A 25,117-nucleotide genomic window follows, 5' to 3' on the forward strand; every position below is an offset into this window, starting at 1 on the left:
TCGGATCCTCGCCTTTGCATTCAAGCAATTTTCCTTTTAATTTAGAGAGACACTTTTCACTCGGTCCAAGGCAGTTTGCAGCACAGCTGGACGGTCTGGACAGGATGGAGCTAAACCTTCAGGCCTTTGCCTTTAACACACAGGGCATTAATCACCTCTGGCAGCCCGCTGTACAGACACAGATGGGCTTTTCTTGGTGAAGCTTCTTCTGAATCTCTAGTCAAGCAGTAACTGAATTAACTCACACTGTCCTTCGCAAGCCCACAGTGGCAGGTGAAGAAAATACTCGCAGGATCATCTGCAAGACATTAACAAATAAATATATGCAGAGAATCAAATCTTGGATTTTGAAAGGAGATTCTGGAGTTTTCCATGTGAGACTGCTGCAGTTCTGCGCAGCACAGAAGCACAGAGAGCCAGGAAAAAGTCAGGTTTAAGTTCAAGGTTTATGCCCAAGCAGATCAGGATACGTGGCTGACTGCAAAGCCTCTAAAACCCACACGGACCACCTTCTGATAATAAAAAAAACATTTTCTGACTGATGTGAAATTTAACAAGTTCTGACTAGAGAAAGTGTATTTTTATGATGCCTGTGAAAGATTCCCTTCATCTTGCTGGTCATTAATCACACGTGACAATGCACCACGAAGCGATCAGTCTGACACAATCTGCCACATAGAGAAAATAACAGGTTTTTATCGATCTGAAACTTTGTTTCACTTCATCATTGTGACGTGAATGGCGAGAACTTTACGACAGGTGATCTCTATCAGAACCCTGAAGGCTTGGTTTCACAATAAAAACAAAATCTTAGAAATCCAGGTAAATATATATATTACTGTAAAGATTGGGGATTTACAGATAGGCATATCTTATTCAATATTTCCTTTAAATGTGCGCTGCAAAGACAAATTAGAGACAGCCCAGCTCTACAATGAAAATGCTGAGGCTCTGGCAGGTTCAGAGGTCAATACAAATCTGTAGTGCTGGACACAAAGAACTCGAAACCTGGCAAAGCGTCAAGCTCCACTACGTGTGCATATTTCTTTGTGAATATGCAACGTTTAATTAAATTGAGGCTGTACTACCTCCGAGTCTTACAGAGGGGGGCCAAGGTGTCATATATAGTTTCATTACATCATTATTTAGGCACATAAGAACGCTCTGCATGTTCCTACTTTAATTTTAATGCGTTAAAAAGGCTGAATGATGCGCATGTCACAGAGAAACAGCTCATATATGAAGGGTCAGCTTTAGTATCGTTCCAAAATAGATGAGATTGGATTTCTGTGGGGACAGAAATAAATTAACCGATCTATCAACAGCTTTTTTTTTTTTTGCTCCACTCTCTACTTTCAGTGTCGTTCGCTACACCGACCAGGAGATGGCAGCAACGCGCACTTTCCTGCAGTGAAGAAGACGCATTCTTGTTACGTAATCAGCGAGCGCCCGTGGACCTGCCACACGAGGATGTGTTAGTGTTTACTGAAATAAGAGTATTTTAGCGATTCTTTTATCATAACGCGTCCACAGCTGATCTCACCGAGCTTCAGAGGACGAGGTAAATCAGAAATGGGCGACTTTTCCTCCCTCGGTCTGTCAGACTGGCTGGTTAAACAGTGTAAACAGCTGGGAATCAACAAGCCCACTCCAGTCCAGGAAAACTGCATGCCCGCTATCCTCCAAGGTAAGACAGGGCGGGGATACTGTCACATATATGCTTGTAATACCTGCCGGAGGATCTCTGAGTAACTGTTAAGCTGGTGTTGAGGATGTCTGGAAGACTTTCTCTGTTATTTACACAGCGGAAGTGGACTTCCTCTGCAACTCTACATTTGCACCATCATTGTTGAGGTGTTTCTTTCCACAGGTCGGGATTGTATGGGCTGTGCCAAGACCGGCAGTGGGAAAACAGCAGCGTTCGTGTTGCCAGTGCTGCAGAAACTGTCAGAGGACCCGTACGGCATCTTCTGCCTGGTGCTCACTCCTACCAGGTCAGTGCAGGGGACAGATGTGGGCATCCAGAGTCTCAGTAATGCCTCATCAGACAAGCTGTAATAATGTTTTTTACCAAGATAAAAGCCAAGGATATTTCCTCCATGTTTGTATTTTATTTTAGTTCGTTTTCAAGTTCACAAAGTCATTTTAATTAGTTTACATTTTTCCAAAAGTCTAGCTAAATTTAGGTAACTAACTTCTTTCATATCTAGTTTTATTATACATTATAATAACCTCGATGCACATTCAAGATTCATGGTGATAATTGAGAATCACTGGGTTGGTGCATAAATACTATTTTATGCTGTGTTATCTTCATTTTCACAGATTTAACTAAAGAAATGGGAAAAAATTATGTGTTTTTAATTACAGGCAGCTGGTAACAAAGTGCTTAAAGACTCGGTTTAAAATTGCTTGTTGATCAGCCTGTTATGTGTAGTGTTGGGCTCGTAGTTTTAAAAAAGCTGTACACGTTTCTCTTTACTTCTCTTAAAAGTAATGCAGTACTTTGCTTAATTGCACGCCAGAGAAAGTAATTTAGTATATTGCTTTTTTTCTCACCGGCAAGTTACTCTGTAGTAATTATAACTGCAATATGATTACTGAATTTATTAGAGTTACTAAGTTACTGAAAAATCTAATGTTATTACATTAACACGTTACTTTGGAGCGTGTTATTCTAATACTGGTTCATCCTTTGAGCTAAGTGTCTCTTTTATCCTTGAATGAGTCATAGGTCAGTGTTGGCTTAACAAATCAAAAACGTTCATCTGAAAATGGTCAGGTACAAGGACTAGACTCAAAATGAGTGAAAAGCAGTCCAATGAGTAACTCTGAAAGACCTTCAGAAAGCCCAAAGAACTATTGTTTAAGACCACTTAAAAAAAAATACGAGAAAGTCTGGCTCCTTGGAAACAAAATATAAAGAAATGAGGGGTCGTTCAAAATTTTTACACAGTACCGTAAATACTCATTGTGATGTAAATATGTCACTCAGGGAGCTGGCCTATCAGATTGCAGAGCAGTTTCGAGTCCTGGGGAAACCTTTGGGTCTGAAAGAATGCATCATCGTCGGTGGAATGGGTAACTACTATCTTATTTCTGGGTTTTTGTTTTTTTGTTTTTTTCAAAAAAAAAGAAGAAAAGGAAAGAAAAAAAAAACATCAGAGATTCTTTTCCCCCTGAAATTTCTCATCAGTATTTTTGAAGCAAATAATTGAGCAGCTGACCTTTAATCAGAGTGTAAAAATGTGCCAAATTTACCTGTTTCTGTCGTGCTTTGAGTGAATTTATTCCACCTGTGCAGAATTCACAGTTCACCATTAAAGGTGGGAGTCTTGCTCAAAATGTGATGATGCTCAGCTGCAGGAACCAAACAATGTTGCCATTTTCCATGAACTTGGTTTGCTTTTGTCTGATGCTCATGCTCTGTGCTGACTCTGCTGTGTTGTGGGCAGACATGGTGACCCAGGCCCTGGAGCTGTCCAACCAACCACATGTAGTCGTAGCAACACCAGGCCGACTAGCCGATCACATCCGCAGCTCCAACACCTTCAGCATGAAGAGGATCCAGTTCTTGGTGAGTTCACCGAAACTCAGAAATAGATCAGATCCAATGATAAGAGTATTGTTATTACATAAACTTCTGTTTATATGAAGTACTTCTGTCACGTACATGTTGTAATCTTTCACCAGTGTGCACATTATTTAGTATTTTTCCACCTTGTGGAGCCACGGTTAGATGTTCAGTAACTGTGATGTAATTGTATATAATATCTCCTGGTTTTAGTGACTGTTTGTGTGTCTCCTTTTCGTCTGTGGCAGATTTTGGATGAGGCAGACCGGCTGCTGGAGCAGGGCTGTACCGACTTCACCAAAGACCTGGAGGTGATCCTGGAGATCCTGCCGGCCAAGCGTCAGACGCTGCTGTTCAGCGCCACACTGACCGACACCCTGCAGGAGCTGAAGAGCATCGCCATGAACGAACCGTTCTTCTGGGAGAGCAAATCGGAGTGAGTGACCTGCATCTGTCTCGCGATTTGCAGGTTATTCATGGTCCAGTGAGAAATTGAATAAAACTGTTAGCAGGGTTCAGATTGGGAAACGGCGTGTGCCGATTTTCACCGGATACGTTCACAGAAAACTAAAAGAAACTATGTAAAATGTGAAAGTGTGTACAGAATAAAACAGCGGCTCAGCAGCTGAGCTTTATGTTCTCTGTTCAGCTTTACATGTTTTCTCCTCCTGGTGAGGTTAAATCTGTTATCTGATCTCGGTGGGCAGAAAAAGGTAGTAGAATCTAACTGAGCATGAGCGCTGTGTCACAGAGGCTCCACAGTGTTCAGTTGTTTCCTCACCTGATGTTTCTGAAGCCCTGAATGCCCGTCACCTTCAGCGATGCTGTCTGTTATATTTTTGAAATATCAAATCTAATCAGTGGTCATTTATCTTTTGTTATTGATGTTGTCAGAACACGAACGGTAGAGGAGCTGGACCAGAGATACATCCTCACTCCAGAGAAGGTGAAGGACGCCTACCTGGTTCATCTGATCCAGACATTCACCGATGAGCATGATGATTGGTCCATCATCATTTTTACCAACACGTGCAAGTAAGAAGCCACGAGGGGTTCAGCATCCTGTGTGCACATTTACAGATTAAAGCAAGGCGGTGCTGTTTTTTGAAGCACAGTCTGGACTGTGATTATTCATTTTCCACATGTTATAACATATATTTGATTTAGAAGAGGAAAAAAAAAAAGATCATATGAATGATGTAAATCTTCTGCGTGCAGGTCTTTGAGTGTTCTCGCCTTTTTGTAGCTGTGGTTATGCTCACGTCGCACTGAATACATTTTCTTGACCAATTCAGGAGCTGTCAGATCCTCACCATGATGCTGCGGGAGTTTAACTTTCCAACCATCTCTCTGCACTCCATGATGAAACAGGTGAGGTTTGTGTGAACAGCAGCAAGGGCACAAACTAGAGCTGCACGATTAATCGTTAGAAAATCGCGATCTCAATTCATACTTATGTGCGATCTCATTTCCAAATGACAACGATTTTTTAAAAAAAGAAGAAAAAGACGACGACGATTGTACCGCATTTTGATCCGGGACGTAATCTGCATGAAAACAAGCACTCACTCATGTGGTATAAGGCAGAGCCTTATACCACGTGATAGAGAGGCTGGCTGCTAAAATTGGCAGGGAAAAAACAACGGAGAGCACGTCAGGGATGACGAGAAAGTGACAGGAGAAAATCCGTCCCGGTCAACCACCCAAACATCAATAACGGGAACCTTATACAGCGCTTCCCCATACCCGTCGAACTCCCGCAGGCACAAAGAAATTACGGAGGCTATTACTTATCACCTGACCAAAGATATGGCTCCATCAACACTGTGCAAAACGAGGGATTTAGGAAAATGATCAACACCCTAGACCAGGGGTCTGCAACCTTTTACACCCAAAGAGCCATTTGGACTCGGTTTCCACGCAAAAGAAAACACTGGGAGCCGCAAATACTTTTTGACATCTAAAATGAAGATAACACTGTATATATTGTTTTTTACTTTTATATTGTTTTTTACCTTTATGCTTTGTGTGAACAACTAAGGTGTGTTGCTTATGAAATCCATGAAGTGCTACAGAGAAAATTACATTTTATTTATGTAATCAACACATTTTGAACTCTTAAAGAAATATAACAAAAGGAAAGACACCAACCTGAACTAAAAGGATCCATGTAGCAAACAAAAACTGTTGTCAGCCACCACCCTTATATCGCCTTTGGGCTGTTGGAGCCTTGACCTGACTTTTAAAAAATAATTGGTAAAAAAGCACTATGCTGCTGAAAAATTAAAAGTAGATATTTGCAAAATTCTGCCTAAATATGTATTTTACCAGGTTAATGCGTGCGGTGGGGCGTGGTCTGCAGCGCTGCTGCAGGGGGGCGGACGCACCTGAGCCACACCCGCAATCATGCCTCGCTGCCTTTACGTCTGCGCTATCTGTGCTGTTGTATTGTTGGTGGTGTATGTCGGGCTGTGAGGTGAAAAGCTATAGCCGGCTGTATGTGTACAGCAACCGTGTGTGAAAAGTGGTCAATAAAGAGATGCTGAAAAGCATGTTCATGCCAACATCGTCGGTCTGCCGTGATATGTTTACAATAAGACTTATGGGCCTGAACCTCTGCGCACAGCGTCTGCTAATCGGGGCTGTACGAAGTCAGTTTACGCAGGACTGTAAGCTGTCATCTGTCAGGCATGAACAGTGTTTGTCTTTAACATGGTTCACGGTGGAGAATAGCTGCTGGCATAATGTGGATCCGAAGATCCATAACTGGCCTACCTGGGGTTGAAAGTCTCGATAAATGCACGGCGTTTCGGCAGGTATACCAGCTTCCGCGAGTGTGACGGTTATTTTGAGCGATGAAAAAATAATATAATATAATTTTATTTTTATATTTCAATATCACAATAATCTTCCAATTTAGAACTACAAGTTAAAAAGAACTAACATAAATAAAATACACTTCAGCTAAATACTAATTTATTTTCCCAAACCACGCGGAGCCGCAGTATAAGGACTAAAGAGCCGCATGCGGCTCTGGAGCCGCAGGTTGCCAACCCCTGCCCTAGACAAACGCTACAGAGTGCCGTCCCGCAACTATTTTTCTATTGTTGCACTACCTGCTGTATACACGCAGTGTCGAGCAACGGTGGAGACGGAATTTCAAGCAGTACAACATTTTGCGGCAACCACAAAATGTGAGACATTTGTTGTTTTTATGTTTATTTATTGTTTTTATGTTCCGTCTCAACTGTTACGAAGTTGATGTGCAGTTAATAAGTGCAATAAATATTTATACTGGAAAAGAAAATTGTGAGAGAATCGTGATCTCAATTCTAAGCAAAAAAATCGTGATTCTCATTTTATGCAAAATCGTGCAGCCCTAGCACAAACTGACATCAGCAGGGCGCCTGCTGAGACATTTTAAGGGCAGCTTCTTTGCAATAACAGCTGAGTGAGGTGCAGTCAATTAACTGCACCTACAAAGCATTTGACTTTGCTTTCTGTGTTGGAGATTTCACAATTCCTCAGAGGTCTTCTACAAATATCTGGGAATTATATTTGTGTCATTAAAGGGACAAAGAGCATTTTACAGCAGATAAATGAACCTGCAGAATAACAGACTGTGCTTTTTGTTCTTCAGAAACAACGATTTGCAAACCTCGCCAAGTTCAAAGCCAGCGTCTACAAAATCCTTATAGCGACTGATGTAGCTGCCAGGTGAGAATGCACGCAGAGCATTGGAAAGAAATGAAAAGGCCACATTTTTATGACTCTAATCAACAAATCTGACACAAACATTATGTAGTGTGAGCCTGTTTAAGGCTTCTGTTACTCCTCAATGGAGTCACCACAAAGCATTTCAAAGCAGAAACATGCGTTTTCCTGTTACTTCCCACCCACAGGGGTTTGGATATCCCAACTGTCCAGGTCGTCATTAATCACAACACCCCCGGCCTTCCTAAGATCTACATCCACAGAGTCGGGCGAACAGCCAGAGCAGGTTTTTTTCTGTTTTTTTTTTTTCTTCTTATATCATCTTCCTCGCGTCTGACATAAACACCACTCATACACTGTGATGTTTTCCTCCTGCAGGGAGGAACGGAGTGTCCATCACGCTGGTCACGCAGTACGACATCCACCTGATTCACGCCATCGAAGAACAGATTCGTAAGTCGCAACTAGGGCTCAGTTTAAAGACCTGTGAATAAAGCTGGTAGGAAAGCTGCACCTCAGGATAGATTGTAGTCCATCGGTAACATTAATAAATAAAACATGTAAAACTTTTGACTTTTAGAGATTGTATTTATCTTAAACTTTGGATGTTTGCACAATTTCTGATTGCAAAAGAGGTTAGATAATGATTTTTGCTTTTTGAGATCTGCAGCTCATCATCATCTTGTAAATATCACAAAGTGTGTGTGTGTTTAAACACTGGCCTCTTGTCTTCTTACAGAAACCAAGCTGAAAGAATATCCTGTGGAGGAGAAGGAAGTCCTGAAGATCCTCACCCAGGTCAACGTGACCCGGCGGGAGTGTGAGATAGTACGGATGTTTTATCACTTATGCTCACCTCTTGCTTTTCACTGTGCTGAATCCAGTTAAAGTGGAACATCGCTCCTTGTTTCACACGATGACTGACAGTCTGAAAATCGTCCCATTAGTCAGGGACGCCTGTTTTTAACCTGCCTCACCAGTTTAAGTGTTTTCACTGTAAACTCCATGTTGCAGAAACTCGAGTCAACAGACTTTGATGAGAAAAAAGAGATCAACAAGAGGAAACAGCTGATCCTGGAGGGGAAGGTGAGTGCAGCCTCTTAGTGAACTATTTAAACATTATTCTGTTTTTGATTTGAAGTATCATTATTATATTTTTAAGTCGAGTTGAACGTCTGAACAACAGTGAGACGTTATTTTCCAGATCTCGGGGTGACTGCTACTTAGGCAGAAGGGACAAAATAATTTTAATATTTTGATATAATTACAAATAGTAAAACTAGAGTCTATGAAAGGTCTGTAAAAAAATAAATAAATAAACAGCTTCTTATAAACTCTGAAATATTTATGAGTCATGCTTGATGCCTTTTACTTCACATTTAAGGTTGATTGGAGATCATAAAGATTCAGAACAGCAGTGTTACACATTGACTCACCAAAACTATGAGTAAGAGACAAATTAAATGTTATCCAGTATTTGACCATCTCCTGATGACATCACCTACTCCTGAAGGGTGAACGGCAAAGCAAGATTAATGACTTGGTGAGCTCTTTTTACCGGGCTAAATCGCCATGGTAACTTATGCTGAATACATCACCTGTGCACGATGTTTTAGCCAAGTTTTAGTTTAAAATGAGCTGGATTTTTTTTAATTATTATTTTTCATTTATTTACAGGATACTGTGTGATATTGATTATGAAGGAATAATATATGCAACTAAAATGAGAGCTAGCTATAAAGTCACAGCAGTGCAAACTGTGTGTAAGTCTTTTATAGTACTGTAATTGCAGCTGCTGGAGCAAAATTGACGACGGCATTTGTCACAGCACAAAATATTTTGCTGCGAGGCTGTCGGAAAGTAACCTCTGTGACTAAATACATCCAGTTTAAAGTTTTGGAGCTCTGATGTTCACCTGACATAAAGAAATGAAGCGCAGGATTCAAGTAAATTAAATCAAGTTGAAATGTTTTTATTTTACGAGTCTGCCTTGCAGCAGTGTTGCATTTAACTGTTACATTTTTTTGTTCTTTATAGATTTTAATCGTTTTATCATCACTGTTGTGATGACAACGTAATGAGAGCCCACACAGAGCATGAAGCAGAGAACATTTAATAACCACTCTGTCATCTCTGATTGGGGTTCTGTATCTTGTCAAGCCAGCAACTACAACACAGCTGTGGTCGCTGAGGGTCAAAGGTTATGCTGCTCACACTCACACTCAGTAGCTTTTTGTGGCCATGTCTACTTTTAGTATGGATTCTTTACAAGAGAAAATCCATCATAAGTGTCCAGCGCCCTTTTGCAGCGGAGAACTGATGGAATAACCTGTACGTGTTGTTACCGTGTACATAGCTAGCCTGTGTGAAACAAGCCTTTGGCAGCAGTGTGATGTTTTGGCTGCACAGTAGGGCTGTTCGATGATATATATCGGATGACGATATACATACGTCTATCGTTTCATTTTACGCTATCGTTTGTTTCGTGGTTTCGCAAAATAAACTGTTTACGGCAATATTTTTTCATCGTTTTGATGGTCACTGTAGTGGCTATATTCATTTCTTAAAGTTCTCTTATATTTAATATAACCAAACTACTGATGGACAAGCGCCTGTTATGGTCCACATAAAACTTTCACAATAAAGCTCAAGATCCTGTTGAGACTTTTCAAAATAAACTGAATCACGTGAAAGAGCAGATTATTTACGGATGAGAAGCAAAAAAGAGCCGCCAAGTGCTAAAACATAAACCTTAGACTCAAACGTTAGAACAGGCTTTTCCCCGCAGCACGCCGTGTAATAAATACTCACAAAGGAAACGGCGGCCTTTACAACTTATGTCTAAAAATGTATAGTTTCATGCATCGGTTAAAACACTCAACTCCAGGTACATGACGCGCAGCTGGAAACACTTCGCGCAATCCGAGCTGCCCGAGATTCACAGAATTTACAGAAAATGTTACATTTTTTGTGATTTATATCGGGATATGAGATTTTGGTCATATCTCACAGCCCTACTTTTAAATAAAGTGTAAAAGACCAAGTGTGCCTAAAATACCTGCCCTACGGTGAGTTTGGCATTCTGGTATTTAAGAAGTAATTTCCTGCCATTTCAGGATCCAGAGCTGGAGGCCAAAAGGAAAGCTGAGCTGGAGAAGATCAGGAGCCAGAAGAAGAAGTTCAAACAGAAAATCCAGGAGAGCATTCAGAAACAGAAACAGCTAAAAAAGAAACTGATGAAGAGAAGACAGATGAAAAAGAAAGAGGCGGCGCAGGCAACTGCATGAAAACCGCCTCATGTATATACTGCACACTGTATAATAACCTGTAATATTTGTACCTGCAAATAAACTTCAAGCCACAGAAACAACTGAAGTTGACAGCGTTTATTGATTCAGTTTAACAAGAGAATCAGCATCTTGTGATGAAACGTCACTGCAAATAAGACTGTTTCAAATATGTATTTACATCACATTGAGACTTTATTTCATGAATTAAATCTCGGCCTAATGACGTGGTGAGTGAACGCTCTGCGTGGAACAGAATCACATCTTCAATGATCGCTGCACATGTTGGAATTGACTGTAGCTCAGAAGATGGGAGGAAAAAAAATATTACGGCAACATTTTTTTAATAATTTTTTTTAAAGCTCTAACACATTAGGATTCACCGGAACAAGTTGATATGCTAAAAGAACTCTGTGCACAAATGTCAACTATTTCTAACTCAAACATAACAATGTAAAGCGCAACATGATTGTCACGTGTGTGCAGAAATAAGAAGCAGGTGAGAAACAACGGTGCAGTACATTCTTGCTGTGTTCAGAAAGTGTCATTCCTGGAAGAAGTTACAAAACTACAATCCTTCGGACAGTTTGAAGAGAAGATACAAAAATCGAGAAAGGAAACGGCGTCCCGCTCATTCCTGTACTCAGCAAGTTGCTACGAAAAAAAATAGATATATATCCCACATTTCAGTAAAACTACACAACGAAACGATGCACACGGCAGCAAAATGTCTGACGAAAGCAAAGTGGATCAACTCAGGAGGAACTGCTCAGCACAAATCAAACAGCCACAGAAGGGGAAAATAAAATCTAACAACCTCCATTTTTACCTCACAGAGAAGGAAGGTGGCTTTTGCCCCTCAATCAGCCCAGCTGCTAGACTCACTCGCTTCATTTTATTCAAACAATAAAAATATATAAATAAAACAAGTCCTTTTCTGTGGGTTTCTTAAGCCCTCTGGTGTCAGAAAGGTTGTTGGATATGCTGGTCGTTTGACTGGAACTACATTCATGCTTGTGCTGCGGCTGTTTATCTGAGGGTGAGCGGTTATAGGCACTGATTCTGGTCTCATTCGCTGTTTATTTCATTTCTCTGCCACCGCCCGATCAGTACTGGATGGCATTTTCTGCTGTGAGTGACTGGGGGTTAATAACAGAACAATTTGAATCCACAGGAACCAGAAGTCTTTCGGGTCAAGTTCATTTCTGAATTTCAAACACTTCTTTTCAACCTGATTAGCTTTCGTTGTATTTGGGTGGTCAACGTGACCTTTAATATGGCTTCATTAAGGTGAAAAACACAGTGGCATCTGGTATGAAAAAGTTCACTCTTTTCCCTAAACCTTTGACTTTAACATGTTTCCTTCTCTGCCTCAGCCACCTTCCTTTTCTTCTACTTTCTTGCCGTTGATTGATCGCCACGACTGCCTGTTAGCCTCATCTAAATGTCCCCGTTTAGTTTCTCTTACCTCAAGCAGGGATTCACGTGATGAGTGTGGACAGTCCACAATCCCCTGAGGAAATCACTCAGAGCAAAAGCATTCAAGCATTTGCCAATGTAAGCGTACACAGGGTGTTTTAAAAAGACAGCAGGACGTCAAAGACGCCGTCGTTCGAAAGATTAAAATAAGAGGGGAAAAAAAAAAGCCTTCGCTGAAACATCAAATGACGCAGAGCTGAATATTCAATGCTGGTCACGTTTGATAGTTTCAATGACTTTTTTGCAATTTTGTGCTCTGTGGTAAGAAAGGTAAACTGTCCCATGATCTTCGCGACATCGTCGGGATTCGCGTCTCATGTCTTGAAAAAAAAGGAAAAAAAAGCAAAAAAAGTCTGAAATCCCCACGCCCCTCCACCACTGACGGGTGGTTGAAACCACCCCACTGCAGACCTTGTGAACGAGCCAGTGGTTCTCAAGGCGAATGAAAGGCCTTTCAATATCAGACTCAGACACAGAAACAGAGTTTGTCGTTCCTCTCTGAGAGGGTCCGTCGACTGCCGCTTTCTTTAGAGGCTGCTGAGGTTTGGAGGGTCCAGTAGAAGACAGTAGGTAGCACGCTTCTCCCATGTCAAACCTAATTTTAAAAACAGTCCAGGGCACTGCACAGGCTGATAGTCAACCAGCTTTTAAGCATGGGGAAGCAGAACTGAAACCAGGTTTCTTCAAGTTCTGCTGAAAATCTACGATCTTCACCTGAAGACGAGCATATAAACTTTTCTCAGACGCTGTGGATGGGAAGGTGTTGGGAAGATTATTTTATTTGGAGCTCAACCTCATTTGGATTCCCATGAGAGACCGTTTGGACCTCTCGTGTTTCCCTCAGCAGCCCGACCACAAGCCGCCATCTTTTCGACCTCCCTCCTTCACTCTGCACGGGCATTGGTTCCTGCCTCTCACTTGTTCACTCGGCCTCTTATGCCATCTCCCTGCCTGTCTGTTCGTGCTCTCTTCTTCTTCTACCCTCTTTGTTTCTCTCGCTGGTCATTGGTTTGGTTTCGCTATCCCGTCGCTTTCACTTGGTGGTGCTTCGGTTGTAGCAGAGGAAAACAGGTATCCATTTTATGTTTTTATTATTTCCCAGATTAAAAAGCTGATGAACTAAGCTCAGCTCAAGCCTAGCTCCCTTCTTTGGGTAACCTGCAAGACAACAGGGATGAGAAAAGTTGAGCTGGTTAGAGCTTTTGCATAACATGTTTTACATGCCTGATGTGATTTTAGCTCATCCACAAGTCAATTATTATATAACATTTCCAGTGGATGATCCTGAGGTTTCAGGCACGTTCACCAAGTTTTATGTGAAACTGCACTTAAAATATATTGTAAGTTAGCCGAGATCAGTGAGACACCTGAAGCTTGTGGCACTCAGTCATGAGATCAGCTTTCCTCTGAATACTTTGACACTACACTGCAGCTAAAGACATACTTCATGTACTTACACTTCAGTACTGCGACAGTCCAGTCACTCCGCCATGCTGGTACGCACGTTCACCCTGGTAGGTCGAGTCCTGGGACAAAGCCACGTCGATTTGGGACTTGAACTCGTCACCCAGGTAGCTGTCCTGGAGGACATAAGGGTACGCAAATCAGTTGTTTTTCCATCCAAGATTGTTCAAGTTTATCCACCAACGCCTTCAGAGTTTAACTGATCAGTGTTGAGAGTCATCCAGACGTTTTCAAGGGACACTCAGACGTACCTGCCCCTGAGCAAGCACTTTTATCTCCCCTGAAAACAGCCCTGAATGAACTGCTGCAGAACTTTTGCAAAGTGAGAACACACAATGGCCAATCAAAAAGTGCCTGGTAGTTCCTGAGGTGGAAAACACTGGAAAGTGTTTAGACAGCAAACTTTTCCAGCTCAGGATCCTTTAACCTTTTCTAATGCAATCTTAGTAATGCTTTTATTTACTTATTTAAATAATTGAATGAATCTGGATTAGAATACAGTTTCTCTGGTCTAGATAGGAGACTGGTATTTATAATGATTTTAAAAGATATGTAGCAACTCATCATTCCAGGTTAATTTCAAAACAAAAATTTCTCAGAGGATTAATGAATGATCACAACCCAACAGATTATTAATGAAGCAGCAACACTGATGATATTTATGGCAACAGTTAAACTTGGTTGTCATTAAATTAGCGTTACTTTCTGCTGCATCTCCTTTCTTTAAGCAACAGTGACGCGTTACCTGGGAGAGCTCCGGCTGGGAGAGGCCAGGCTGGCTCATCTGTGAGGGCTGGCTCATGGAGATGTAGCCTTGTGTCAGTGGCCCCTGGGAGAAGGATTGGGAGGCTCCATCCTGGCTGGCCTGACTGTTGGGTCCATTACCCTGACAGGCACCCTGGTGTGCTGAACCACGGACCCTCTGCCGCCCACCACGCCCAGGCTTACCTTTCATTGCTCCACGCCCTTTAAGGAGGTGGAGGAAGGAAAAAAATAAATAAATAAAATCACAACCTGTCAAGTTATTATGCTGGGTAGCTATAAGGCATGAGAAGTGACAGTTATCAAATATCATTGAAGGACTTTGCATTATGCCCTCAGTGAGCAGCAATGTTTTGGAATCACTGAACATTAAAAAACAAAAAAAAACAACACATCCAGAATAACCCGTCTGCGTGCCGTAAGGTAGACTGAGGTGGGACTAGTCCGAGCAATGCTGGAGGAGGAGGTCTATCAACTTTCCCTCCCCTCTTTTTTTTTTTGATCCTCCTTCTTAGGTTTAGATTTGCAGTTTCAATGAAAAACAAACTTTCCTCACTTCTCCTTTTGCTGTTACCGTACCTGCAGCAGGCCCATTGGGCTGACCTAGATAGCTAGGTGGAGCCATTGGTGGCATCACCAAGTTGAAGGGTATAGGAATATTCATAGCAGCCATGGGACCTGGGCCTGCACCAATCATCCCAATCTGGTCATGTGTTTGGAAGTACATATTAGATGGACGTCCACCTGAAAGAGATCATAAGTATCAATAAGACATGGCATGCAAAGTTTTGCTGATTTAAAAAAAAAGAAAAAAAAAAAAAAGAAGCTGACATATTACCATTGCTCCGGTCGTATGCAGAACCAGGGATGAGAGCCTCACGGGCATCGTACATTGCAGTGCTCATAAAACGTCCTCCCTGGAAAACACCGGTGACGTTTAGAACAAATTTGACAAAAATCTCCTTATACACAAGAGCTCATCACCATCTAGCACTCACTGATTTGCACTAACTAGCTTAAAAACAACAACAACAACAAAAAACACTGCTGCCTTCAGTTTACTTCCTGTGACAGCTGACTGGATGCATGCAGCCTTTACATTCATGGCACAAGTTTTGGGAGACCCCCTCGTGGCAAAGCAGGTGTGAATGTTGACACATTTAATCAGACTCTCCTCAACTTGCTAAGCACAACACTCCTCATCAGAAGAGAAACAAGACACATTTAAAAATAAATAGACAGCAAAGACACAAAAACATCTTGTGACCAAAAGGTTGAGCCCCTTTTCCATTAGTACCTACTCTGATCGATTCGCCATCTGATACCAGGTACTAAAATGTGAGGATGTCAAACTGTGCATGCCACCGATTAGCGGGTCAATGGCGTCACTCTATGAGTCACGAGCATCTTGTTCACAAAAACACATCTTTGTTGGATACTAATTTACGTCACAGGACACTTGGCCGCGTTGCTGTGACGACGACCATGCACATTAGGTTGTAATGGAATGCCAGTCGAACAGAGTCAAGTCAATCCAAGCAGGTAGTAATGGAAAGGTATCACGATCCTAAACTACTTCCACTGTTACTCAGGTGCCAATTCCCAGTATTAGTTTGGATTCATACATCATTTAAGAAAGAAAAAAAAAAAAGTATGACGCGTCCTACTCACAGGGTTGATGGTGTTGACCAGTTTGCGGGGCTTGCTGAACTGCATGAGGCTCTCCCTCAGGTTGTTTAGGGGCCCCTCCACGAGGACCTTTTGCTCCTTGTAGTTGTTCAGCAGGTTGTTCCACAGTGGCTGCTTGGAGAGCGCCTTGGGGTTGCCCACAATGATCACACCATACCTTCAGACATAAGACAACTGATGAGGGGTAGGTTGCAGCTTACACAAATCACACAGTGTGAAATGTTGTGTGCGCAGAACAGAGTCAATCTAGTGTGTGTTCATATAGCCTGATCGCTAAAATTAAGCTAAATTTGACACGAGTCATTCAAATCAGAAATGCCCGATAGATTGAGCCGTGCTTCATCTGTCCACTGTGATTATTTTAATAGTTCTTACTTGGCCCTGGTCAGCGCCACGTTGAGACGGCGAGGGTCGTTCAGGAAGCCAATTCCCTGGTGCTCGTTGGCTCGAACACAAGACAGGATGATGAAGTCCTTCTCTCTGCCCTGAAAGGCGTCCACGCTGGCAATTTCCACTTGCTATAATGAATCACGATAAAAGGTGAAATTGCATTGTAAAAACAGAGGACCAAAACTGAGTGATCGTGTGCTAAACTTTAAACAATAACTTCATGTCAGTGTACTCTCAACTCTGGCTCTCCAGTTGTTCACTTTCTTTTTTGTCCATCTCCTCTGTGGAGGAGACGGGACGTCCTACTCCTAACTGCTCCATGTTGATGTTGTCCTGGGATATCTCCTAATGTGTGTAACTATAAAGTGTTTGCTGGAAAAGGGTATTTTTGCATTTGTGTTTTAAGTGATACCTGATAGAGTTTGGTGTGCAGGGAGCCGCTGAACTGCATGTACTGGACCAGGTAGGAGCGCTGACCCTCGTACGGGGTGATGATGCCGATCTGATCGGGTTTGGCTCCTGCCTTCAGCAGCCTGGTGGTGATTTTCTCCACGTTGGCAGCTTCAGTCCTGAAAAAACAGTCAATCGTATCAATATTGGGACAATCATTTCAAGTTAACTATGGAAAACTGATGCCAAAAAAAATGCAATCACATCCACAGTTGTTTTAAAACAGGGGCCAAAACAAATTAGGTCAGCAAATTTAAGTAAGATTGAAGTGAAATGCCACCAAGTAACAAACAAAATGTGAGAACTTACCTGTTAAGGTACGAGGTTCCAGAGCTGGCAATTTCCTCCTGACCTTGAGTAACGTAAAAGAACATGGGCTTGTCTGGTTGTGGCCACTGGAAATCAAAGCCTTTCTTGATGCGGTCAGCTGAGGAGAACAGGATGGTCTAATTATTGTTAAGTTATAAGTTGGTGGATCTTCTACTAATCAGTGCGGAAATCAATTTGCTCCTTCATCCAACCAGATAATGAACTGCCGGATCGCAACAAACCTGCAGTGACGCCATTCTGCAGGGATCCCTCATAGAAAATGTTAGAGGGGAAGGCACTGAGAGCCGGGTGCATACGGTACTGGACCTGCAGGCGGATTGGCCGGATCCCCAGGACCACCAGGCGCTCAAACAGGGACTGCGACAGACCTGCTTTAGCCGCCTTCTTACACATCACCACAGGACCCAACTGGCAGTGGTCACCCACCAGAATAAGCTGGGTGGAGGAAGAAGAGCCACATAAGCGTGACGCTTGGATTAGTTTAACAACACAACACAAGACGTTAATGTTCCTTAATGTTCAGACTGTTGAAAGTTTTAACACTTGACAGTAACTGCTACTACAGTTTAAATGACAAAGCTTTACATTTTTAGTTGACATGTGCCAAAGTATTTCTTCATTTACTGTTAATGCAAAAAAAACGACAGAAACCAAAGCAAACAGCAGCAGCTGGGAACTGATGCAGCTGTTTGGGTTTTGTACCTGCTTTGCTCCCAACACCACGGGCACCATACACTCTGGCTCAGTGGCTTGGGTGCTCTCATCGATCAGGATCGAACGGAACTGCATCTTGGCCAGACGAGGGTCTCCAGCTCCGACACAAGTGCAGCAGATTACGTCAGCATTCTGGACAACGAAGAGGAAGTTATGATCATTATCTGCATCTCAGGTTGAAGAAGGTATTGAATCATCTTAATGGACTGGTACAGACAGCCAGTTGAAATGTGATATTTTCTTCTCCTGTACTGTCATGTGCTGACCGGCTGAGGCCAGTGGAGTTGCAGGATTTAGCTACACAGTTGTGTGTGAATGTGAGAAACAATTGTCAAAGGCAGCAACTGTCTATAATAGGGAGAGGCAACTAAGGATGTGGACAACTAATGTGGTGGATGTTTAAATGCTGCTGCCCTCAGTGATCAGCACCACAACTTGTAGTTAAAAATACATGTATAAATTAGGCCACTGCTTCTACAGAATAATTCTCAGAGGCAAACAACGTTTGACTGAAATCACTTGTTGCACCAAGAATGCCTGAAATCGCCGACTTCCAGCTACATTTAAAGTGAAAACCAACACCTCCTCACCATGAGCAGCTCCCTCTCAGCAGTGCGCTTCAGAGCCCTGTAGCGTTTTTCATCAGCAGACGACAGCTCGCCAGTCTCATCTTTTAGCTGCTGTAGTTTCTGAAGCTCCGGCATACTGTGGAGACAAAGACACATCAGATTATTTACACCAGTACATTACAACACCAAATCTGTGATATAACATGGTCACACCTGGAAAATGAAGGACTATTTCCCCTCATGCTACTGACCTGTCCATGTTGCTGATCTGGTTGTGTAAAGCAAGGAAAGACACAGGGGACTCGATGGCCTCCCTGCTCTTGGCACACAGCCTGACAACCTTCAGTCCAGTCTTATCGATCTTCTCAGTCAGCTGGTCCACAGCAATGTTACTGGGAGCACACACCAAAACTGGTCTACAGGACACATGCACCACAGAGAGAAAGGGAACAAGAATTACACGACTGGAATAATAACACGCTCCAAATATAAAAGGGTTAACTCAATTTTTGCCTCACCCATTGCCCTGTCGGGACAAGTGGTACACGATCGTGGCAGAGGTGACGGTCTTCCCAGTGCCAGGAGGCCCCTGGATCAGACTAAGAGGTCTCTGAAGCACCGTCTTCACAGCATACACCTGAACATGCAAGAAACAAAATAATTCAATTAGATACTTAAAACAAACGCAGTTTGCCAAAAACACAAAACACTTTTTGACAATCATAACAGAAATCTTTTCTTATTCTTTGAGTTTTCTAAATTAATTTACAAAGATGAACGTCTTTGTTGCACTAATGCACAGTAAATGAATCAACTAAAGTTACACTATGTCCTACACTGAGATTATGGCCATCTAAAAGTTTTCTCGTATGAGTTACGATGTCCAAGTCTGACCTGTGAGTGATTGAGGTCAGGAAGGCCTGGGGCAGTGAAGCGCTTTGGCAGCTGGCACTTAATGGTGACATCCTCAACTTCATGCCCCAGGAGTTTGTGGTAAATGTAGCCAGACACTGAGGTCTCATCCACCGCAAACGTCTTCAGGGCGCTTTGCATCCTGCAGCAGGACATAAACAACTAAGTCAGCCGTTACTGCCAAAAATAGCTTACCAAATGCATTTAAATTAAGCTGAAAACTTTACAACTGGTAGTCAAATCAAAAAAAGAAAAGACAAGACACAATGAATCTACTGAAAACATGAGGTGGAAATGAAAGGAAAGGAAGAAAAGACCTTTTGGTATGGCATGTCGTTAAATGCTCTGGCATAAAACAGCTTACCTATCAAAGGAAGTCGACTTCCACACAAAGTCCACCTGGAAGTTGTGGGGGATTTCCACAGGCGCTCCAACACTGCTCCGCAACTCAATGGCAATTTCATCTCCATAGTCTTTAAACACAGGCTATTAAGGAAATCCAGCATTATCCGTAAAATATTTCTAGTGGGTGAGTGTGGGTTTTGCTGTCTGTACTTCTCGGTTAGGATAGTCACTGCTGCCGTAAAGGGCCACGCTGGAATGCAACATTAAGAAAAAGATCATATCAGCTGTGCAAAGGATACTGTCTGGGACCTTGATGACATGACCGATGCCCTTCCACAGCGGGGCCAGGTCTCCCTTGTACCGCAGACAAATCTCATCACCTTGCATCAGCCGCATATCTGGGGTCAAGTGAAAGGACACAAGTTAGAAACCTGCACTTACAAAAAATTACTTACAAAAGTATTTAAGGACAGGGCTAAGTTTATGAAAACACATGATACAATACCGTGCCCTCATCTAACCCGACAACACAAAACAGAGGCAAGAGGAGAAAAAAAACAAAAACAAAAAAAAACACGCACACATGCCACCAAAAGATGCAGGGATGGGGGAGGTTGCGTGCAAGGCCTGAGGGGGGGGGAGTAGGATGGGAGCTACATCTGTACCACAGAACCACTGGGAGGAAGGAAAGTTTAGAGAATTACCACCTGAATCCGTCTTAGGAAGAGTGAAATAGGCAATCCGCTTTTTGTTCAGCCCCAGATCCCACCTAACTGTTATATTATCTTGAGTCTGAAAAAGGAGGGAGAAAAATGATCAAAACATCAGGTATAATAATACAGATATCACAGCTATGACAATATTGCAGAAAATAAAGTAAAAACACCTGATCAGAAAAGTGCCTTACGCCACAAAAACACATTTCAGATCGCATCTGTAGTCAGGAAAATCTATCATCACATCCTGCTTCAGCATGAAAATAAAATAATCCTCACCACACCATTAAAATCATTAAATGATTAAAGGCTTTTTAAAGGTTAAAAACTTTAGCCATGTACATTTCTGGAAGTGAAACACCAGTAACCACATTCCAGGCACCTCTGTGTGGAACCATATCAGGTACCTGTGACTCCTTAAGCTTCTTGTCGTAGTCAGCTTCCAATTTGACCAAAGGGCCAAATATATTTTGGTATTGATAAGCATCCTCGTAACGCAGCAGTACATGCTGGGGCTCCTCATCTACTCCAGGTTTCTCCAGGTCTTCCAAGGTGGCAGTGGGATTGTCCTGTAGGAAAACCACAAAACAATAAAAACAAACAAAGTCAACACTCTTACAAGCCCTGAAAGAGCAAAAGGCATACAAGTGGATCGTACCTTCCAGAGTTCCTCCAACTTGTTGATCTGCTGGGCCGTGATCTGACGGGCCCTAAGCTGCTCCTGTTCTGATGGGATCTTCACCAGCCAGGACAGAAAGCATCGGTCCTGGATCAGCGGCTGCCACTGCGAGCTGTCCCAGTTGATGTCCTTCAGGCTGCTTTGGCTGGCACAGGGCTGCCTGAATGGAGGCATAAGATTCAGGCCAAGTATTGGAGGTTTCAAACTAATCAAACTACTGTTAAATCACAGTACTTCTTACTGCAAGTCCATGAGGCCATACAGAAGGTTATGTTTACTGTCAGAGCCGCAAGCTCTATTTCAAGCTTAATGCACATTAGTAGGGCGGTCCAGAGAAAACAGCTGCAGACTCTATAGCTGCCTGCCTGTTCACTACTTTGATTGATAGTGCATATTATGTGCTATAGTCAGAACACTGGCTCTGTCTTCGCTGAACACATTGGTGTTTGTGTGACAGAGAAAAATCCACGCCGGGGACTTTATTTCCCACTTCCAGCACAAACAGAAAGTAACAGTCCAGAAGTGTTGTAGCTCTATTCATCTGCCATAGTACATAATGTATGTACGCACACAGCTCTGAGACGTGTCTGTGCTGAACTCTGTTGATCAGAGGGCAAAAGCAGAGAGTTTCTCACACTTCCACCATGAAGAGAAAGCATCACGAGAGCAGCAAGTTCCATTAACCTCCTTCACAAACAGCAATGAACGATTAATCCTAGTCTGCTAAGTCAGTCTAAGCAGACCACTGAAGGTAAAAAAAAAATATAAAACTATAACATTTATGCAAAACCTGACCAATTCTCTTTATTAACTTGAAAAAAACCAAAACCAAAAAAACCTAGAACATCTTCTTGACTGTTCTGAGTCTCTTTTGAGCTGCTTTAATATGTCTGAAAACAAATATGAGCCTATGGGTGGGTGGGCCTGCAATACACAGGTCAATTAAAAATATTAAAATATTTCTAAATACGTGTTTCATATACATTTTTGACAAGACTATTTACCCTAAATTATTCCATTTTGCAAAAGATTAGCTCTCTTTAGCAAAAATACATTAAAATAAAAAGGTTCATCAATTTTGTTTATGAACCTTCATCTGTTGGCCATTTTTTCCTGTCTATCTCATTATTCAGGCATCTCAAGGCCTCTTTACCAGTGTCCTAAAGTCTAAAGTAAGGGGGAGAAACCTAAATAACTGAGAAGAAAACAACTTTATCATAAACTTCCAGAGTCAAATGTAAATATTCAGATTAAGCTTCACAGAGGTAAAATATTGTCCTGCTTCAATCAGGACAGTCCGCAGCAACATACCTGCAGAGTAGCACCACCACAGAATCAGCCTTTGCTGGGATGAAGCCCAGGAGAAAGACGTTGCGACAGCCGCAGTTGTAACACTCCAGCACGGTTTCGCCCAGCGGCCCATCTTTATGCAGAGTCACTTCTTTGCATTTGGCTCTCACCAAATGGTTCACAATATGGCTGCGAGGCAGACAATGGAAGTCAAACAGAACGTTAAAACAGAAAATTAAAAAACTGACACTGAGCCCGAGAGCAAAAGTGGGAAACGGCCCACTTCACAGTTATGAGCAAAGGCTGTGAATAGGATACGATTCCTATTACACTGCTTGGTAGCATCTACAGTAAATAAACCTGAACACGCCCTCCGTTCAACCAATGCAAATACAAGAGTTGCCATCTACTTCTCACAGATCTCTCATTACACACATGCCACATGACCTGTCTGTCAAAATATGGCTGGTGTTGGGAGAAGTGTGTGAAAATTTCATTGTTATCGTTTCAAGTTATTAGTAGTTTCACTTTCCGATTCCTACATGCAATTAAATAAAGACAAGCCGACGACGCACCTGCCGGATGTATTGCCACGCCCATTACAGAACCACTTCTTGCTGGTATTGCAGTACACCACACACGCTGGATCGTGGATACCACAGTAGCTGTAAGGAACAAACACAGCAGTGTTCAGAGCAAACACAACAAGAGCAAAAGACCAACTGTACACACACGATATCGGGTGTCAAAGGAGTCAGCATATTATACGGACCCTGTCAAATGCTACATGCTCACATGCCTCAACCACAAATATGAAATGTCATGGGAATATGTTGCCGCCATACATGCAGGACTCCTGAAGCTAATTCATATTCAATAGGTGTCAAAAACATGTACAGTATTTCACAAGTTTCAATAAGAATGCACACAAAGCCAATTTAAGAGAGTTAAATACATTTAAATTGCATATTTAACTGCCAATTCTTATTAAAAGCTTTTACCTAAATTTAACTGTCAATTTAATGTTTAGTATTCTTACAGGATTATGAAAGTAAACAGGAATGAGATTCAAGCAGTAATGTGAAAAGTATTAAAGCTGGTTGACAATTCATCAGGGCCACGTGAATCGTATCGTAGCACTAAAATTATAAACCTCTGATAGTGCACAATTCAACCATTGTGAATAGCTAAAAATTGTACAGCATACTAGTGATGTAGATGACGATCACTAACTAATGTACTGCAATCAGTTCATCGGTAACGCACAGTCTGCTGACATCCTGCCACGGTGCGGTTTTTTCCAGCGTACCTGCACGCGTGCAAGGGCAGGTCTTTGGTGTAGTACGTGTCCTCTTCATCCTCCTCAAAGTTCAGCTCGGCCAACAGTTGGCTGGCTTTGGCCACGGAATCATCCACTCCACCGTTGTGAAGACCCTCATCGGGACCATTTACCTGCAGCACAACACCTGCTTTACTGAACAAACTCACCGCTAACGACTAGCAGCCAGGCACACAGCGCTGAGAGAGCCACTAAATTATAAGTTGACAGGTTGTCAGCGCTCATGAATTTTCTCTTTGATTTTTACAGTTACGCTCACGAGTTTAGTTTACTTAACATAGTTCAAAATAAAGGTAAAAATACAATTACCTTTACTTCAGAAGTTTAGTTAAGGGGCTTGCTAACGCTGCAACCCAGCTAACACTGAGCTAAGTAATGCTATCCAATTTAGCGGGCTAACAGGTAGCGCTGGGTCAGCTAGCTAACTACAGCTAGCGTCAGTAAAGCGCGCTTTCTCGTGCCTTCGTGTGAAATTGAAAACCTCAGACCTGGCTGTCCAGCTGGCTCTGTGTCTGCCCTTGAGTTTGCGTCTGACTGGGAAGGGTGAAGTCGGTGAAGTCATACTCCGAGCCCTGGGTGTCCGCTCCGAGCAACTCCGCTTCCTCGGTGTCCAGGAAGGTGAGGGTCTGGGAGCTCGGCCCGTACGCCTCCACGCTCATCTCGACTCTCTCAACTTTCGCTTTACTGACGGGTTTCCGGGATTAGTATAAAGACAGTTAAAATCCAAAGCGTTTTCGTTGATCGACAATTGGTTTAGAGCCCGACGTTAAGAGTCTCTGTTTGAACCTAAATAAAAAATGGAACTGATCGGAACCTCAAAAGCTGCAGCAGGTCCAACAGCCGCGGTGACGGACTTCCCCAACGTGTGACGTTCACCGGAGGCTGGAGCTCAGCTCACAGACAGGTCTCTACAGGGAAGAGCTCTCACTCTGATCCTATATCCGGGTCTCAAAGCAACGTCACGAAACGCTGTGAGGAAATCCATTAAAATAGCAATACTAATACATATAATACTCCTAGCTCCCTGTCGATATTTTGACAGTTTTTTCAGCAGGTTTTGTTTTGTTTTAAAATTTTTTTATACAATTTGCATAATTCCCAATTTGTGTCCAAATCTGGTAAAAAAAAAAACAAAACTAATCTAATCGTGTTTTTAGTATGTTTTGTATGGATAACAACGAGTAAAAACTCGGTCCCACGAGTTTATCATTGAGTTTTAGGTAATTACGTTAACAGCAAAATTGTTTAAAGATCTCACAGTACCATACCGCATAAATAGAGTATTTGTGGTTCTACTAGAGTTTCTAAAAGTGGAATGGGAAGAAGAGCCTTCATCTTTCAGGCCCCTCCACTATAGAACCAGCTCCCTGTTTGGATTTGGGAGACAGACACTCTCTCTACTTTGAATATTAAG

General features: G+C 42.4%; 2 protein-coding genes across 6 annotated transcripts; one reads left to right on the forward strand and one right to left on the reverse strand.

Annotated features, from left to right (window-relative positions):
- Positions 1-1,438: 1,438 nt before the first annotated feature.
- Positions 1,439-10,663, forward strand: ddx49 (DEAD (Asp-Glu-Ala-Asp) box polypeptide 49). Its single transcript, XM_006808362.3, has 13 exons — positions 1,439-1,687; positions 1,871-1,994; positions 2,996-3,081; positions 3,456-3,577; positions 3,823-4,010; positions 4,469-4,609; positions 4,870-4,945; positions 7,215-7,291; positions 7,477-7,574; positions 7,667-7,741; positions 8,028-8,116; positions 8,303-8,374; positions 10,405-10,663. The coding sequence occupies exons 1-13, from the start codon at positions 1,573-1,575 to the stop codon at positions 10,573-10,575; spliced, it is 1,434 nt and encodes a 477-aa protein (XP_006808425.1). The 5' UTR covers positions 1,439-1,572; the 3' UTR covers positions 10,576-10,663.
- On the reverse strand, positions 10,660-24,580 carry LOC102784511 (regulator of nonsense transcripts 1). Of its 5 annotated transcripts, XM_006808364.3 has the most exons (25): positions 24,192-24,580; positions 23,674-23,816; positions 22,940-23,029; positions 22,386-22,553; positions 21,054-21,234; positions 20,803-20,964; positions 20,454-20,471; positions 20,261-20,354; positions 19,979-20,077; positions 19,699-19,807; positions 19,317-19,476; positions 18,941-19,059; positions 18,674-18,838; positions 18,444-18,558; positions 17,842-17,985; positions 17,361-17,574; positions 17,119-17,236; positions 16,772-16,928; positions 16,345-16,487; positions 15,952-16,126; positions 15,119-15,197; positions 14,860-15,024; positions 14,264-14,484; positions 13,512-13,634; positions 10,660-13,212 (listed from the first exon to the last, which is right to left on the reverse strand). In XM_006808364.3, exons 1-24 carry the CDS (start codon positions 24,360-24,362, stop codon positions 13,515-13,517), a joined length of 3,330 nt encoding a protein of 1,109 aa, XP_006808427.1. In that variant the 5' UTR covers positions 24,363-24,580; the 3' UTR covers positions 10,660-13,212; positions 13,512-13,514. The 5 variants fall into 5 exon arrangements, with proteins under 5 accessions (XP_006808427.1, XP_006808428.1, XP_006808430.1 ...); XM_006808365.3 differs by lacking the exon at positions 20,454-20,471; XM_006808367.3 differs by lacking the exon at positions 20,261-20,354 and having other exon boundaries at positions 20,387-20,471.
- Between the last annotated feature and the right edge of the window lie 537 nt (positions 24,581-25,117).

This window comes from Neolamprologus brichardi, chromosome 15, assembly GCF_056152115.1.
Source record: "Neolamprologus brichardi isolate AB-2024 chromosome 15, ASM5615211v1, whole genome shotgun sequence".
In the NCBI taxonomy this organism is placed as follows: Eukaryota; Metazoa; Chordata; class Actinopteri; order Cichliformes; family Cichlidae; genus Neolamprologus; species Neolamprologus brichardi.

What these genes read in the sequence shown, in the direction of transcription:
- LOC102784511 (XM_006808363.3), bottom strand. Translation starts at nt 24,362, where the DNA reads ATGAGCGTGGAGGCGTACGGGCCGAGCTCCCAGACCCTCACCTTCCTG. An exon ending in AGAGCCAGCTGGACAGCCAG is followed by an intron (nt 23,817 to 24,191) that starts GTCTGAGGTTTT and finishes GTTGTGCTGCAG; the next exon opens with GTAAATGGTCCCGATGAGGG. An exon ending in TGTCATCAAGGTCCCAGACA is followed by an intron (nt 19,808 to 19,978) that starts GTATCCTTTGCA and finishes CTGTGTTTAAAG; the next exon opens with ACTATGGAGATGAAATTGCC.
- ddx49 (XM_006808362.3), top strand. Translation starts at nt 1,573, where the DNA reads ATGGGCGACTTTTCCTCCCTCGGTCTGTCAGACTGGCTGGTTAAACAG. An exon ending in TGAAGAGGATCCAGTTCTTG is followed by an intron (nt 3,578 to 3,822) that starts GTGAGTTCACCG and finishes CGTCTGTGGCAG; the next exon opens with ATTTTGGATGAGGCAGACCG. An exon ending in CGGGCGAACAGCCAGAGCAG is followed by an intron (nt 7,575 to 7,666) that starts GTTTTTTTCTGT and finishes TTCCTCCTGCAG; the next exon opens with GGAGGAACGGAGTGTCCATC.